At 31.3% G+C, this 15,433-nt stretch overlaps 1 protein-coding gene across 2 annotated transcripts; it reads right to left on the reverse strand.

Annotated features, from left to right (window-relative positions):
* Window positions 1-7,976: 7,976 nt before the first annotated feature.
* Window positions 7,977-10,093, reverse strand: LOC111999393 (F-box/FBD/LRR-repeat protein At5g56420). 2 transcript variants are annotated; one of them, XM_065768902.1, is made up of 4 exons: window positions 9,089-10,093; window positions 8,848-8,991; window positions 8,348-8,476; window positions 8,160-8,262 (listed from the first exon to the last, which is right to left on the reverse strand). In XM_065768902.1, exons 1-4 carry the CDS (start codon window positions 9,962-9,964, stop codon window positions 8,254-8,256), a joined length of 1,158 nt encoding a protein of 385 aa, XP_065624974.1. In that variant the 5' UTR covers window positions 9,965-10,093; the 3' UTR covers window positions 8,160-8,253. The 2 variants fall into 2 exon arrangements, with proteins under 2 accessions (XP_023887288.2, XP_065624974.1); XM_024031520.2 differs by having other exon boundaries at window positions 7,977-8,476.
* Window positions 10,094-15,433: the final 5,340 nt, after the last annotated feature.

Consider the following 15,433-nt stretch of genomic DNA (forward strand, 5'->3'; position numbering starts at 1 on the left):
CAACCATTTAGGAAAATTTCAATAGGCAAGCTAAAAATTCAAAGTGCATCCTACAACGTTGTGTCCTCACGAGTCATGGACTCAATTCACTGTCACCTTGTCCGTTAGTTATTACTTATTGGGGTTCTTGAGGTACTAGTCGAGACGGGACTAACAGCTCTCTCTCTCGGTCTCTCTTTCTCAAAGTTGACTTGTGGGTTAATTAATTCACGACGTCATTTTTAATTTTTGGTTTTTTTTTTTAAATTTAATTTAGAAAAACTATTAAGATAATAAATTTAATAATTAAGGTCTAACAGAGGACTAAATTAAACACTTTAAAACTTAGAGGATTAAATTGAAAAGTTAAAGGATTGAAATAAATTTTGGTAAAATTTAGAAATAAAGTTTTTCATTTTAGCCTATTTTTTAATTGTTGTGTTTATATTGGTGTAATCTAGACCATTTATCATAGATTTTGAATGCGTTAGATTTTGATTAGCGGGTGATTTCAATTTTTTATTCCATTTTCGCAGGTGTAAGTACAAGCTCCCAAATAATGATTAAATATTATTTAATATGTTTTTATTGAGACTTATTATATGATTTTATATATATATATATATATATTGTTTGCTTTCTTGGTCCTCCACATTTCATCTTTCTATTTGATTTATACTTTTACTTAGCACTTTATTTACTTTGTTATTAATTTGTTCTAATCAATAATCAACATACAATAGCTATATTGTTATTGTAATCTCTTCTAAAGTTTCTAGAGTAGAACTCTTGGTCCAGTGGTGACACCACGTTGGGCTCAGGGTGTTCCCAGGAGCACCCTGACTTGAAAAAAAAAATTATATATATAAAATTTTAAATTTTATTATTTGTTTACCCATAAAAAAAAAAAAAAAAAAAAAAGGAACACCTTCAGCAAAATCAGGAACACCCTCTAAATTTTTATGACAAACAAATTTTGAACTAAAATCTAAAAAAAAAAAAATGGTTACAGAGCAAGCCCAAAAAAGAAAAAAGCCCAACATCAAAATACATTATTAACTAAATACCCAACAGGCCCACCCAAACGTATTCTCAAAAAAAAAAAAAAAAAAAAAAGCCAACCAACCAAAACCCAATACGAATACGTGTCTGCCGATTAAAATCAGAAACCTAAAATCAGAAACTTACCTAACCTAAAATCAGAAACCACCTAAAGAAAAAAAAACCTCAACAACGCCTTACGCCTCCGCCTGGATCGCCTGAAACCTCATCATCAAGCACATAGGTGCGACGCGGCGACAGCGCCTCCAGTTGAAACTTGAGCAACTAAGCTTGGATCGGGCATTAGAGATTGGAGATCGGTCCAATCGGATCAGAGCATGTGACGCCAACACTTGGCCTCGAATCCTTCCTCACCTTCGACGCCTCAACGTGCTGTCGCGGCCCGCGGCGCCGTCCCTCAGGCCTCCCTCAAGGTATTTTACACATTACTTCTCTCTCTTTTCTCTCTTAATCTTTGGGTTTTGCTGTGGAGTGGACTGTGCCACTGTGATCTGAGAGAGAGCTCTTATAATTATTCAAGTCTTTAGTCTTTAAGTCTGATTCTCACTCTTTAGTCTTTAAGTCTTTATAATTATTCAATTTATTTGTCCCTTTTTTTTTTCTTTTTTTTTTCTTTTTTTGACTTTATCTGTGTGTCACTGTGTTGGTGGTGTTGGTGAGTTTGTCTTTTAGTGTATTGTGATTAGTGAATTTATCTGATTGGCAGTGTGAATCTTGTTTGTTGAGTGGGGGTAGATGGGGCCATGGGGCCATGTGGTGTGGGGTGAGATATTAAAAAAAAAAATTAATAAGCACCTAAACACCAATAATTAATAATTTAATTAAATAATGCATTATAAAAGACAAATAAATTAAATTATGTTAGGCTAAACATCAATTAATAATTTTATAATTAATGAAACAACAATACAATAAATTATAGTTTATAAAAGACAAACAAATTAATAAAACAACTAAACAACTATAATTAATAATTTTATTAATATTTCAAATGAACTTATAGTTTATTGCACAAGTACCTTTGTTCATTTCTTTTCTTTTCTTTTCATTTTTTTTTTCCTTTTGAGGTTTTTCGATGTAAAGAATGCAAATTTGTTTTGGTTTTTATTTTTGTTTTTATTATTTTTTTTTTTTAAAGCACAAACTTCATGTTGGCCAAATCTTGAATTTCGACCGGTATTTACCGAAATGTCCCAAAACACCCTAAATAGACCGAAATGACCTGAAATTTGTTCAAAGTGGAATAAGATAGGTTACTGTTCTGGTTTGTCCAGGAACACCTTGGACAAAATTCTTGGAGTCGCCACTGTCTTGGTATAATCTATATAGTATTGTTATTGTAATCTTCTAAAGTTTCTAAAGTAGAACGCTTGGTATAATCTATATAGCATTCAAAGATTGGTTAATAAAATTATTACGAATTTTACTATAAAAGGTAATTAATATGATTAGTGTCATTTTAACAACATAACAAATAAATATTTAATTAATTTTTTGTGATTAATGACAAATCTTGCTAAACTTGTGTATAAAATTTAAAGTATCCTATACTTCATTATTCACCTATACAAAATTTTAACTCTACTAAGGAAGTTTTAAAATCTCAATTAAAATGGAATTAGTTTAATGTATTATCTTTTAATTAATTGGGATAGCCAAAATAACAATCCTTATCTATAAAATAAGGCAAACTCAATATTGAAAAGATTGGTACTATTCACAAGGAGATAAGGCAAACCTCTTTTCAATTTGACAAACTAGTTTGAAGTTTCTTTTTTTTTTTTTTTTTTTTTTTTTAAAAAAAATTTAATGAAGCAATTAAACACCAATAATTAATAATTTAATTAAATAATATATTATAAAAAAAAATAAAATTATGTTAGGCTAAACAATAATTAATAATTTTATAATTAATGAAACAACAATACAATAAATTATAGTTTATAAAAGACAAACAAATTAATAAAACAACTAAACAACTATAATTAATAATTTTATTAATATTTCAAATGAACTTATAGTTTATAGTTTATAAAGAATGCAAATTTGTTTTGGTTTAAGAACAATTATTTTTTTTTTTAAAGCACAAACTTCATTCCGACCAAATCTTGAATTTCAGCCAGTATTTTCCAAAATGTCCTGAAACACCCTAAATAGACCAAAATGACCTGAAATTTATTCAAAGTGGAATAGGATAGGTTACTATTCTGGGTTGTCCAGGAACACTTTGGACAAAATTCCTAGAGTCGCCACTGTTTCCAGATATCTTTCTTTCATACGGACTCCTTCTCAACAGCCTTCATCTCTTTGGACACACAGTATCCTTCAAATAGGGTATTAGGCCCAATACATAAGTTTGGGCTTCCACCCCCCACAATCGTTATTGTGTAAAGAAAAATAAACAATTTTTTTTCTCATTGCTCACCTCAACATTTTTCATCTTGATTTTTGTTTTTGTTTTTAAGCTTTCTTTATATTGTGGACTTCTTGTGGTGGATAGCCTGAGCAACTTCATTCTTTCAAATTAACTTATTATGGTAAACCTCTCTCTCTCTCTCTCTCTGTGTGTGAAATGGAAGAGTATTGTGATGAGTGATAACCCATTAATTCCAAGCTTTATCCGATTATGTGAACTTTTTGTTTTAATCTGCAGTATCATATACATTGACACACGTTATCCTTTTTATACCTTTTGCATAATGCATCGTGCACAGCATGATAAGCCAAGAATGCATCGTGCCAATACCTCTCAGCTACAACGGGCGATTATCTCTAGCTGTTTACTGTAGCAATGAAGCAAAAAATTATAAGATTTTATTAATGTGTGTCCTATTTGTAGAAAAAGTTTTTTTGAGAATTGAAAAAGTAATAACAACTTTTTCAATTCTCAAAAAAATATTTTCAAAAATAAAAAATTTAATGTGCTCTAAGAGCACACATTAACCAGACTCAAATCAGGGGCATTTCCACTGTCTCTTCTCTTCTCTTTTGTACGAGTTATCACATCAATCATTTATTTTTTTGGATGTTATCACGTCATATCATGCATTTAAAAGAAATTATCACATCAACGAGTCGTGAGCTGTGAGCCTTGAGCCTATATCTTCATAATCAATTTAGTTTTACTTTTTCTTTTGTATTTTATTTTTATTCCAACTTAATTGTTTTATTTGTGGATTTCAATCAGCTTAATTAGTAACGTTTTTAATTGATAAGTTTTTAATAGTTGTATAAGAAATTTAGAGTTCAATCCCTACTTACATCAAAAATTAATTGATATCTTGATCTGGTAATAAAAAAATTATCATTTGGAGCGAACTTCATGAGTTGAAACTCTTTAAAAAAGAAAGAAAAGGAAAAAAAGAAAGACTGTCTCATTTATATTGCAAGTATTACTTTTACATATCTTTCAATAAAGAATCATTTTAAGGAATATTTTAATATCACGAAAATTTAAAAGGTGGTGACTCTTTTTTTACTTTATTTTTAAAAAAGCAAAAAAGAATAAAGACTTGTTTAGTATATCATCTTAAACATATATTTTCAGTTTTTAAACAATATTACATGTATTTTTACACTTTTTTTACCTACATATATTTTCAAAAAAATTGAAAACTGTTATTTAAACACACGTACCAAACGAGCCCTAATTTATTAACAAATCTATTGACATTTTTCTGTTTAATTTTATTCGAACATAATTATTCTAGACAAAAATTAATTACACACTTATTTTTAAAATTATATTATACAATAGTAGATTGTTATTAGTTATCCAAATTTAAAGAAAATATTTTTTTAGAGATAATTATAATACGTTGTTAAGTCTGCAACTCAAATAATTTCTTCCTAAAACTCCAAGCACTTTGTGCATGAAAATGTGTCAATTTAACTACAAAATCCTTGGGCCTTGACACAATTCATGTGGCAAATTATGAGTGATAGATAAAAAGATTGTGAATTTATATGAAAATAATAAACAACTTACTTAAAATTATGGCAAAATTGTAGTCCTAGAATTGCGTCAGAATTAAGAAAAGTTGTGATCCCCAGAACTAATAGAGTGTTTGGTAGGGGCATTTAGCCAATAGTTTTTAGTATTTAAATACTACAATATGCATTTTTACAACACTTTTTAACCAACATGTATTTCCACAATATTTAAATAATTATACTAGAAATCTTTAACCAAACGGGCCATAAATTATGGCAGAGTTGTGGATGAGAATGAGTGGTAGATATTGAATTGAAAAGGATTAAAAAAATTATTTTACTTATTTATCTTTTTAAATGAAAATGACAATTTTGTTGCGGCCTTTGTATAAATATTAGAGCATATGTAGTGAAACTTGGGGAAAAGTTATAAGAAAAGCACATATACACAGTGATCACAAATGTTTACATAGTTGGACTTTCAACACATACATCAAAAAACTAATGAATAGATAAATTTCACCATATATATCGTGAAAATTTATGAAGTACTGATACACAGAATATTATTTATGGGAGATGACACTGAAAACAAAACTCTCTTTGTAATTTAGCCAAAAGAAGAAAAAGTGCAATTATCTATTAATATACCTTACATTATAATATAAGAAAGGATATCGGCATATTAGCAGAAAGAAGTGAATGAAATAACAAGAGCCTCACGCAAGTTTCTAAACCAGGGTGTTCGGGTAGGTGGGTGTTCTAAGATTTTGACATAACAAAGTGTTCACGCATAAAATGAGCTGTTTCTCACTTCGTTAGTTAACTCCATAAGTGAGAAAACCTCAAGAAATTTATTGACCAAACAAGGAGAGCAATAAATTTGTCTGACTCTAGAATTCTCTTAACTGAATAATTTGGTTTCTCTTTGTATGGGGTAAAATCCGCTTGAAATTGACAAGGGCCCAACCAATACAACTAATTAATAAATATGGACCAACAACCGATAGTAGACCCAAACGTACAAACTGTTTAAATCTGTTCTATGTTTACACGACACTTTTTTTATTGAGAAGTTCTCTGAATCCTTTGCTCACGGGGGATCAGTTCCTATTTATACTAAAGGAGGTCCTTCCCTCACTGTTCACCTAAAGGGTGGATTTTGAGAGTGGGAGATAGTGATACTTGTCCTATCTTGCATTTCTACATTCTTTTTTTAGGTGAAAGTGGATGGAAAAATGGGTGCTTAGCACTACTCTGACGGGTCATTTAGTATCAAATGCAGTATAGCTAGTAGGTGAAAGTCATTTAATGCAGAGGGGATGGTTGCTTAAGTCAGACCTTTCCTTCCTTGGATGTTTAGACTTGTTTGATCTTTGATCTGAACTAGGGATGGACCCAGGATTTTAAGTTAGTTGGGGTTAGAACCATTGTGGAGATCATGATCTAAACCATTGTGGAGATATTAAAAGCCTACTAATTCATTATGAAATGAATAGATTAGATTTTGTCACATCTTATAATACTTTAATTAGATCTCAAATAAGTGTTAGTCAATATCTGTTTAGAATCTTTAGATCATGATGTGGTAAAATCAAATCCATTCAAATTTTACCATGATTGAATCTAATTTTAAGAACTCCCAAATATTTTGTGCACGTGTTTGTTTTTTTAAAAAAAAAGATGGATAATTGGCCCACGTTACTTAAGAGAGTATGTTATGTGTAGAGACAAAAGTATTTTTAGGCCCAAAATTTATTTATAAAAATACTAGCCTATATACAATAAAATTACATTTGTCCCCTTTAACAATATCATTGATCTTTTTAAAGGTTAGAAAAACAAATTTAGGGGTAATTGCACTCCCGATCCAGCTGCTTGGCAGTGGATAAAGATATGCACTGAAGTTTCATGAGATTCACCACATAGTGGCAAGCTTGGTCAATGTCTAGGTTGAACCTCAAAATGGTATCCTTTGTAGGAATTATTCTAGAGGCAATTCTTCATAGCATCATCTTTAGCCTCTCATGTAAATTAGACTTCATATTTTTGCTTTGACCTCATCAAACCCATCCCCTCTACTGGAGGCAGTAACTTCCCAATAAGTTGATCTAACAGTTAGGGGATCCATTTGATGATTTGGTCCAGGTCCACCCATCTGAAGTGCTGTGTGCCCTGATTGGAATTTGCTTAATAGCCTTGACTGAATCATTCTCAAATAACTGAGAAAGTTTTGCTTCATCCCACCCTTGTTTGTTTGGCGTAAATAATTGTGACACTACTAGACAATTATTCAAGCATTTAGGTGACTTAGGCATTGTTATGATCCTAGCATTCCACATAGATTAAGTATAAATTTAACCATGTATTTATAAGCTCTTGGACGCCCTTTCTTTGCAAGCCAGTTTTCAAGAGTAAGTCCTACCCATGAATTTGTAACAAGCACTAGTTTAAAGTTGGGAAGATTTGGAGTCCATGGATCCTCCCAAGTTAAGAAACTCCCCATTTTTCACAATCTCACATGCTCTACCTAAAAGCATGGGCTTGGCTGCTTCTACACTTTTCCAAGTCCAGGAGGCCTTTTTTGGAGTCTACGCCCAAGGCCATTTCCTATCCACCTTATATTTTGCAGACAAAGCTTGATTACAAAATTTTCCTTTTTTATTTTCTTCCTAAAATCCACCATGGAGCTTTGTTAGCAGGGAGATATTGAAATCTGAAAAAGATTTGAAACCAAGGCCACCATCCTTCTTGGATTGGCATAAATCTTTCCAAGCCATAGGAGAGAAGTAGTGGTTGTTCTCTTTTGAAGGATTCCCCACCACAATTTTTTAATTAAACCAATGTCATACCAATTGAAAATGTGAACACACCCACTCTTTAAGTCCAATAACCTATAACATTTCAATCAAGATCAACTATTTAGATGGACCTACAACTATCATTTCCACATAACAATCACTTACCTCGTGTTGCACTTGCACATAATTAAGAAAGCAATAAGATATCAAAATGCTCTCTGAAATGAGCAGTTCCAAATCTTCTAAGGTAAAGCAAGGTAATATTTGGTTTCGATTAGGACTACATTTGTTGTTATTACTGTACTAAATATCTTAGAATAAATTTTTACATTAATAAGGCAGACGGTGATTCAAAAGATGCTGATCTTCCAGAGGGATGGAGCACATAGTCAATACATCAAATCATGAAATATGAGTCGACAGGTATTTGAACCTCTTGGTGACTTTGACATATCAACTTTCGTCTTTACCATTGCCGTTAGGCTTTCTGAGTCCATCATTAAATCGTACCAATATATTGTCATCAATACCAAAACTTTTGCATGCCACAGCAAATATTTTACAAGTTTTACCTCATCTGGTGTTCCAAGAAAATTGTGAATTTCAATTGTCTTAAGATGCAAGAGCAGACAATTTGGCACACATCTAGGCGGATTCCAGCTGAATTGAAAGGTTCCTTTGTTGAAAGGTTTTACAAGTCCCTGACAAGGAAGAAAACAAAATATTTTGATATTTTAAAGAAAATTTTGGTCCTATTAAATTAACGATTCTCCCAAAAATTTAAAATATTAAGAGACAATGAATTTATTCATTTAATCTACAACTTTTCTTTCACGTGTGGGCCACCTGAGCTGTTATTGAGTGAGGCCTAACATGAAAAAGTTTAAACCAGAGATAAAGTGAACACATAAGATTGAATAAGACATCCTACTCTAATACCATGTTAAATTATCAATTCTCTCAAAATTTTAATCTCTTAGGAAGTAGTGAGTTTATTCATTTAATCTAACAATGACATACACATGAATTAACCCACCATCCAAACAAAGGGGAAAAAGAAATCCAAACTCACCTCCTTAAAGTTAAGAACTTTGAGATTGGGTGAACTCTGAAGTATATTTGGTAGTAGTTCCCAACCAACATTGTCATCAATTCCAAGCTTCAAATGGGTGAGATTATGAAAGGTGGGGAGGATGGGAACAATATTGTGCAGAGACTGAACACAGATCATTGGAAACAAAATGAATTTGATGAGATGCAGTATGCAAATAAATATAGAAGTTAACATCAGACAGAAAAGTGTGCAAGCATACCTGCATAGCATCACCAGATAATGCTAAAAGCTTGACTTGAGAGATTCCATCAAGAAGTCCAAATACACATGTACCTTGGATGCATGCTTCAACCAAAGAGGGTGAGGAATTCACTGAATAATCTTCATACATATAATCATCAGTTTCCAAATACTCAAGATTTGGGGTATTAATGACAACCTTGTACTCATAATTTCCTATGCGTCTTAGACTTGAGGAAAATATTGACAATCTTTTCAATGAAGGTACAGAGATATTCATAATCCGCACACCATCCCAGTCATGCCTCTTTATGACCAAATCTTCAAGGACAGGACAACTAGAAAAGAGCTTTTGCATTGAGGCATCATCCCCATATATAACAGAATTCAGATAAAGGAATTTAAGTCTTGGCAAACAAATAAGTGTTGGGAAGTTGAGCACAAATCTTCCATGAATTTTTAAAACCACAAGTGTTTTGCATGTGAGAAGGCACCATGGTAACTGTCCTACTCGAAAAAGCTCAGACTTAATTGTTAGCTCTTGAACCATACAAGCAATCACAGCACAAGTCCATGAATAAAGATGTGCTGATGCATGTAATGTGTAGCATGAGAGATTGCATTTTTCAATGGCAAATCCATCACGATGAGCAAGAACCCAGTTTACATAATCAATAAAGCAATTTACCTTGTTCATGTAATTACCACAGTCAGTCATAAAGGTATCACAAAAATAAAGACTGGGGACACAAGTCCATGGGTTCTCCCATCTCTTTGACAAGATGCTAGTCCCAACTGCTTCCTTTGGTGAAAGAAATGAGAGTATGTGACAAAGAAGTGAATCTGGTAACCTACTAATCCAGTCTTCACCATTGGCGGTACTTGAATCCTCCATAACTCTGTGATAAACTGAAGGATAAAAATATGGATAGAAAAAAAAAAATTAATCAGAGAGATAAGCTTTATCAAAAAGACTAGTGGAGTGTCTAAGCATGGTTTAATTATATGATTGAGTCCATAAGAGATAAGCTTGCAAGTTGCAACTCGTGGCAGATTTATTATAATGGAGATTACTGCACTGGTGCATTTTAATGTTAAAAATAAAAAATAAAATGAACTAATAGAATATTTGCCATTATAATAACATGGGAACAAAATTTAGCTATAAAATTAGTTGCACCTTAAGACTATAACTTTGCTCAATAAAATAAACATTACTACATATTTTGAAAATCTAATCGTTAAATTGTATGTTCTTTGCCTTCTTAATAAACATGTTAAATTTTATATCAATCGGATATTATTTATTATATTTATCTATAAGCTTTTTTTTTTTATGCATAATTTTAAGTTACATAAACTTGCAATTTAAACGATTTACTGATGACTTAGCAGTTGATTTTTAATTTTCTAAAAATTTTGCAAGCATGAAGGATATAAAATAAGATGTAATCTAATGTTGGATTTGTTAAAATTTAACTCTAATAAAAAGATATTGAGCAAAGATATGGTCTTAAGGTTTTTTATTTTTAGAGAAAAGTTGTAGTCTTAGACTAAAACTAATTTTGTAGTTAAACTTTGTCTATAATTTCGTTAACTCAACCACTAAGGAAAAAATTGGAAGACTCATGGATCAATGAGGTTAATTAATGAGAAGTTCTTGTTTGATAAAAATAGTAAAATACTGATTTTATATCAATTTGATGATATTGGACAATGTCTGATATAGATAATTGAGTTCACCAGGCCACCTCATGCATACATGTGAGGTAAGAATCTTAGGTCCGATCTTATCTTGTTTCTCGGTTTAGCTATTATATATTATTTTTGAAAGACTTTTTTTGGTTAAATGAAAGAGACTTTTTTGTATATTAATTTTTTATTATATATGAATTTTAATAAACTTTAATTAGAGTTACAATATGATTATATGAAAAAGGCTATTGTAAAATTTTAAAGAGTTAATATAGATGAAGAAAATGACAAAAAAAATCCATGATCTCTATGCCAATAAAAGTGGACTCTTTTGTTTATTATTTTGGATAATAAGTGGACTGACAGTTTCACACGCATTTGTATTTGTCCATCTACGTTGAGTATTCCTATAAGCTTGTACAAAAAGCCGAAAAGTGACCAAGAGACCACCAAGAGCAAGAGGGAGTCGGTTTCTTATTTGGACACGTCTAAATCCTCTTTCCCAGGCCAGACGCAATCCATAATGTATAGCCCATTATTTAGCAACAAAACCATTTGTAAAATGTAAAGAGAACCTCAAAACCCAACTCCCATGATGACCATTTGGCACTACCATCAGTACCGAGTTTGATATTATTTTTCTGTAAAGTCATCCAATGGATAAGTTTAGGGGCACAAGGCATGTGTTTAACTTTAATCACTTTGTGAACTTAATTGCATATTGTAAAACCTATAACCCTTACTTGGTCTTTTAATGGATTGGTTCAACCTGGTATGACTCATATTTTTTTGTCACATACAAAAAAGTTAAATAAAAAAAAAAAAACTTGAGCATATTGTTTTATGTCTTCTTGTTAATACAAATAATAATAAATAAATAAATAATTCCTTCGGAAACCCATTTAAATGTATATTAATATTTTACTAAGTTTATATGTAATATATAAATAAGTGTTGGGAAGTTGAGCACAAATCTTCCATGAATTTTTAAAACCACAAGTGTTTTGCATGTGAGAAGGCACCATGGTAACTGTCCTACTCGAAAAAGCTCAGACTTAATTGTTAGCTCTTGAACCATACAAGCAATCACAGCACAAGTCCATGAATAAAGATGTGCTGATGCATGTAATGTGTAGCATGAGAGATTGCATTTTTCAATGGCAAATCCATCACGATGAGCAAGAACCCAGTTTACATAATCAATAAAGCAATTTACCTTGTTCATGTAATTACCACAGTCAGTCATAAAGGTATCACAAAAATAAAGACTGGGGACACAAGTCCATGGGTTCTCCCATCTCTTTGACAAGATGCTAGTCCCAACTGCTTCCTTTGGTGAAAGAAATGAGAGTATGTGACAAAGAAGTGAATCTGGTAACCTACTAATCCAGTCTTCACCATTGGCGGTACTTGAATCCTCCATAACTCTGTGATAAACTGAAGGATAAAAATATGGATAGAAAAAAAAAAATTAATCAGAGAGATAAGCTTTATCAAAAAGACTAGTGGAGTGTCTAAGCATGGTTTAATTATATGATTGAGTCCATAAGAGATAAGCTTGCAAGTTGCAACTCGTGGCAGATTTATTATAATGGAGATTACTGCACTGGTGCATTTTAATGTTAAAAATAAAAAATAAAATGAACTAATAGAATATTTGCCATTATAATAACATGGGAACAAAATTTAGCTATAAAATTAGTTGCACCTTAAGACTATAACTTTGCTCAATAAAATAAACATTACTACATATTTTGAAAATCTAATCGTTAAATTGTATGTTCTTTGCCTTCTTAATAAACATGTTAAATTTTATATCAATCGGATATTATTTATTATATTTATCTATAAGCTTTTTTTTTTTATGCATAATTTTAAGTTACATAAACTTGCAATTTAAACGATTTACTGATGACTTAGCAGTTGATTTTTAATTTTCTAAAAATTTTGCAAGCATGAAGGATATAAAATAAGATGTAATCTAATGTTGGATTTGTTAAAATTTAACTCTAATAAAAAGATATTGAGCAAAGATATGGTCTTAAGGTTTTTTATTTTTAGAGAAAAGTTGTAGTCTTAGACTAAAACTAATTTTGTAGTTAAACTTTGTCTATAATTTCGTTAACTCAACCACTAAGGAAAAAATTGGAAGACTCATGGATCAATGAGGTTAATTAATGAGAAGTTCTTGTTTGATAAAAATAGTAAAATACTGATTTTATATCAATTTGATGATATTGGACAATGTCTGATATAGATAATTGAGTTCACCAGGCCACCTCATGCATACATGTGAGGTAAGAATCTTAGGTCCGATCTTATCTTGTTTCTCGGTTTAGCTATTATATATTATTTTTGAAAGACTTTTTTTGGTTAAATGAAAGAGACTTTTTTGTATATTAATTTTTTATTATATATGAATTTTAATAAACTTTAATTAGAGTTACAATATGATTATATGAAAAAGGCTATTGTAAAATTTTAAAGAGTTAATATAGATGAAGAAAATGACAAAAAAAATCCATGATCTCTATGCCAATAAAAGTGGACTCTTTTGTTTATTATTTTGGATAATAAGTGGACTGACAGTTTCACACGCATTTGTATTTGTCCATCTACGTTGAGTATTCCTATAAGCTTGTACAAAAAGCCGAAAAGTGACCAAGAGACCACCAAGAGCAAGAGGGAGTCGGTTTCTTATTTGGACACGTCTAAATCCTCTTTCCCAGGCCAGACGCAATCCATAATGTATAGCCCATTATTTAGCAACAAAACCATTTGTAAAATGTAAAGAGAACCTCAAAACCCAACTCCCATGATGACCATTTGGCACTACCATCAGTACCGAGTTTGATATTATTTTTCTGTAAAGTCATCCAATGGATAAGTTTAGGGGCACAAGGCATGTGTTTAACTTTAATCACTTTGTGAACTTAATTGCATATTGTAAAACCTATAACCCTTACTTGGTCTTTTAATGGATTGGTTCAACCTGGTATGACTCATATTTTTTTGTCACATACAAAAAAGTTAAATAAAAAAAAAAAAACTTGAGCATATTGTTTTATGTCTTCTTGTTAATACAAATAATAATAAATAAATAAATAATTCCTTCGGAAACCCATTTAAATGTATATTAATATTTTACTAAGTTTATATGTAATATATATAATGTGTGTATATTTGAAAATACAAAATCGCTACTAATAAAATTAATAGCATAAGTTACTTTGAAACAAATGAAAAAAAAAAAAAAATCATTTAAATTGTTATCCCTGAAATTTTCAATTTTAGTTTGCCCAACTACTATTTTTATAATAATAATACTATAAGAAAAATGAATCATTGATGGTGATTTTTTTAAGGTTTATTAATTATGATTATATAGTTTTTTCACTTAATAACTCATTTAGCACAAAAATTCAAGAAAATTAAATTGGATTCCTCAATTTTGTTGTGTAGTAAATAGTTATACTAAAAACAAGAAAAATTGGATGAGACAAATGGCAGAAAATTAGACTCCAATTTGAGATCTAAATGAATTTTTTCTAACATTTGGCCTTATATATATATATATATATAGAGAGAGAGAGAGAGAGAGAGAGAGAGAGAGAGAGAGAGAGAGAGAGAGAGAGAGAGAGAGAGAGAATATATATATATATATATATATATAGAGAGAGAGAGAGAGAGAGAGAGAGAGAGAGAGAGAGAGAGAGAGAATGAAATCATGAAACTTTCATTGAAGAAAAAAAACTCAACCGTTATCAGTGAACAAAACAGAGTGTATGTGGTGGAACATCCTCCATCCACCTTGAAAAACCTCTAACATGTCTAGCACGTTTAACTAGGTTGTGAATTATAGAATTACCAATTCTACGGATATGTGAGAAAGAAATACAACAATTGGCTCTTGTGGTGGCCTTGGCTAATGCAAGGATATGGCCAAAAGGGGATAAAAACTCTTCTACACTACTGAGGGTTTTGATCACAGCTATGGAATCACCTTCAAAAATAAATAAGGACCAACCAAGTTCAAGGGAAAAGGACATGGCCCGAGTTGCTGCCAAAGCCTCGCCTTGCACCTTTTAAGAGAACATCACGACCTTTTAAAGTGCTATGCCATGCGTATGAGTCCGCACTTGAATCAACAGTCTCCATAATAGAGCAAGAAGGGAAAAACTTGGATTTAAAAACCCGATAATAAAGTGAGTCTTTGTTGTGTAAAAGTCTCCAAGCTTGCTTTACCAGTAAAGCTTCATTGAAAAGAGCTAGGTCTTTGAAGCTCATACCTCTAACAAATTTTGATGGAAATAAAGTTTCCCATTTAACCCAATGAACTTTTCTTCGATCAATATTTTGTCCCTACCAAAACTTTCTAATAAGGCTTTCAATATCATTACACAACCCCACAGGTGGATAGCTTGAACCACAGCCTTTATTAAGATTTCCCTTCCTACTTGAGATACAAGTTTTCTTTCCATCCTTGAATTTTTTTTTTCCATACTCTTTCCTTTACATAGTTGAAGCTGGTTTTTTTGTTTCTCCCCACTAGAAACGACAAACCCAAGTATTTTTCATATTGCTTGGTCTCTAGAACTCCCAATGCTTGTTTAATGTGATATCTAATTTCTTCAGAAGTGGACTTGCTGAAGAAAATAATTGTTTTGCT

The sequence above is a fragment of the Quercus suber genome, unplaced genomic scaffold (genome assembly GCF_002906115.3).
Source record: "Quercus suber isolate HL8 unplaced genomic scaffold, Cork oak 2.0 scaffold_1019, whole genome shotgun sequence".
Classification (NCBI taxonomy): Eukaryota; Viridiplantae; Streptophyta; class Magnoliopsida; order Fagales; family Fagaceae; genus Quercus; species Quercus suber.

Coding starts and splice junctions, on each gene's coding strand:
- LOC111999393 (XM_024031520.2), bottom strand. CDS start 9,964: ATGGAGGATTCAAGTACCGCCAATGGTGAAGACTGGATTAGTAGGTTA. Junction 8,992..9,088: donor TATCTGGTGATGCTATGCAG/GTATGCTTGCAC, acceptor ATCTGTGTTCAG/TCTCTGCACAATATTGTTCC. Junction 8,477..8,847: donor AAGTTCTTAACTTTAAGGAG/GTGAGTTTGGAT, acceptor CTTCCTTGTCAG/GGACTTGTAAAACCTTTCAA.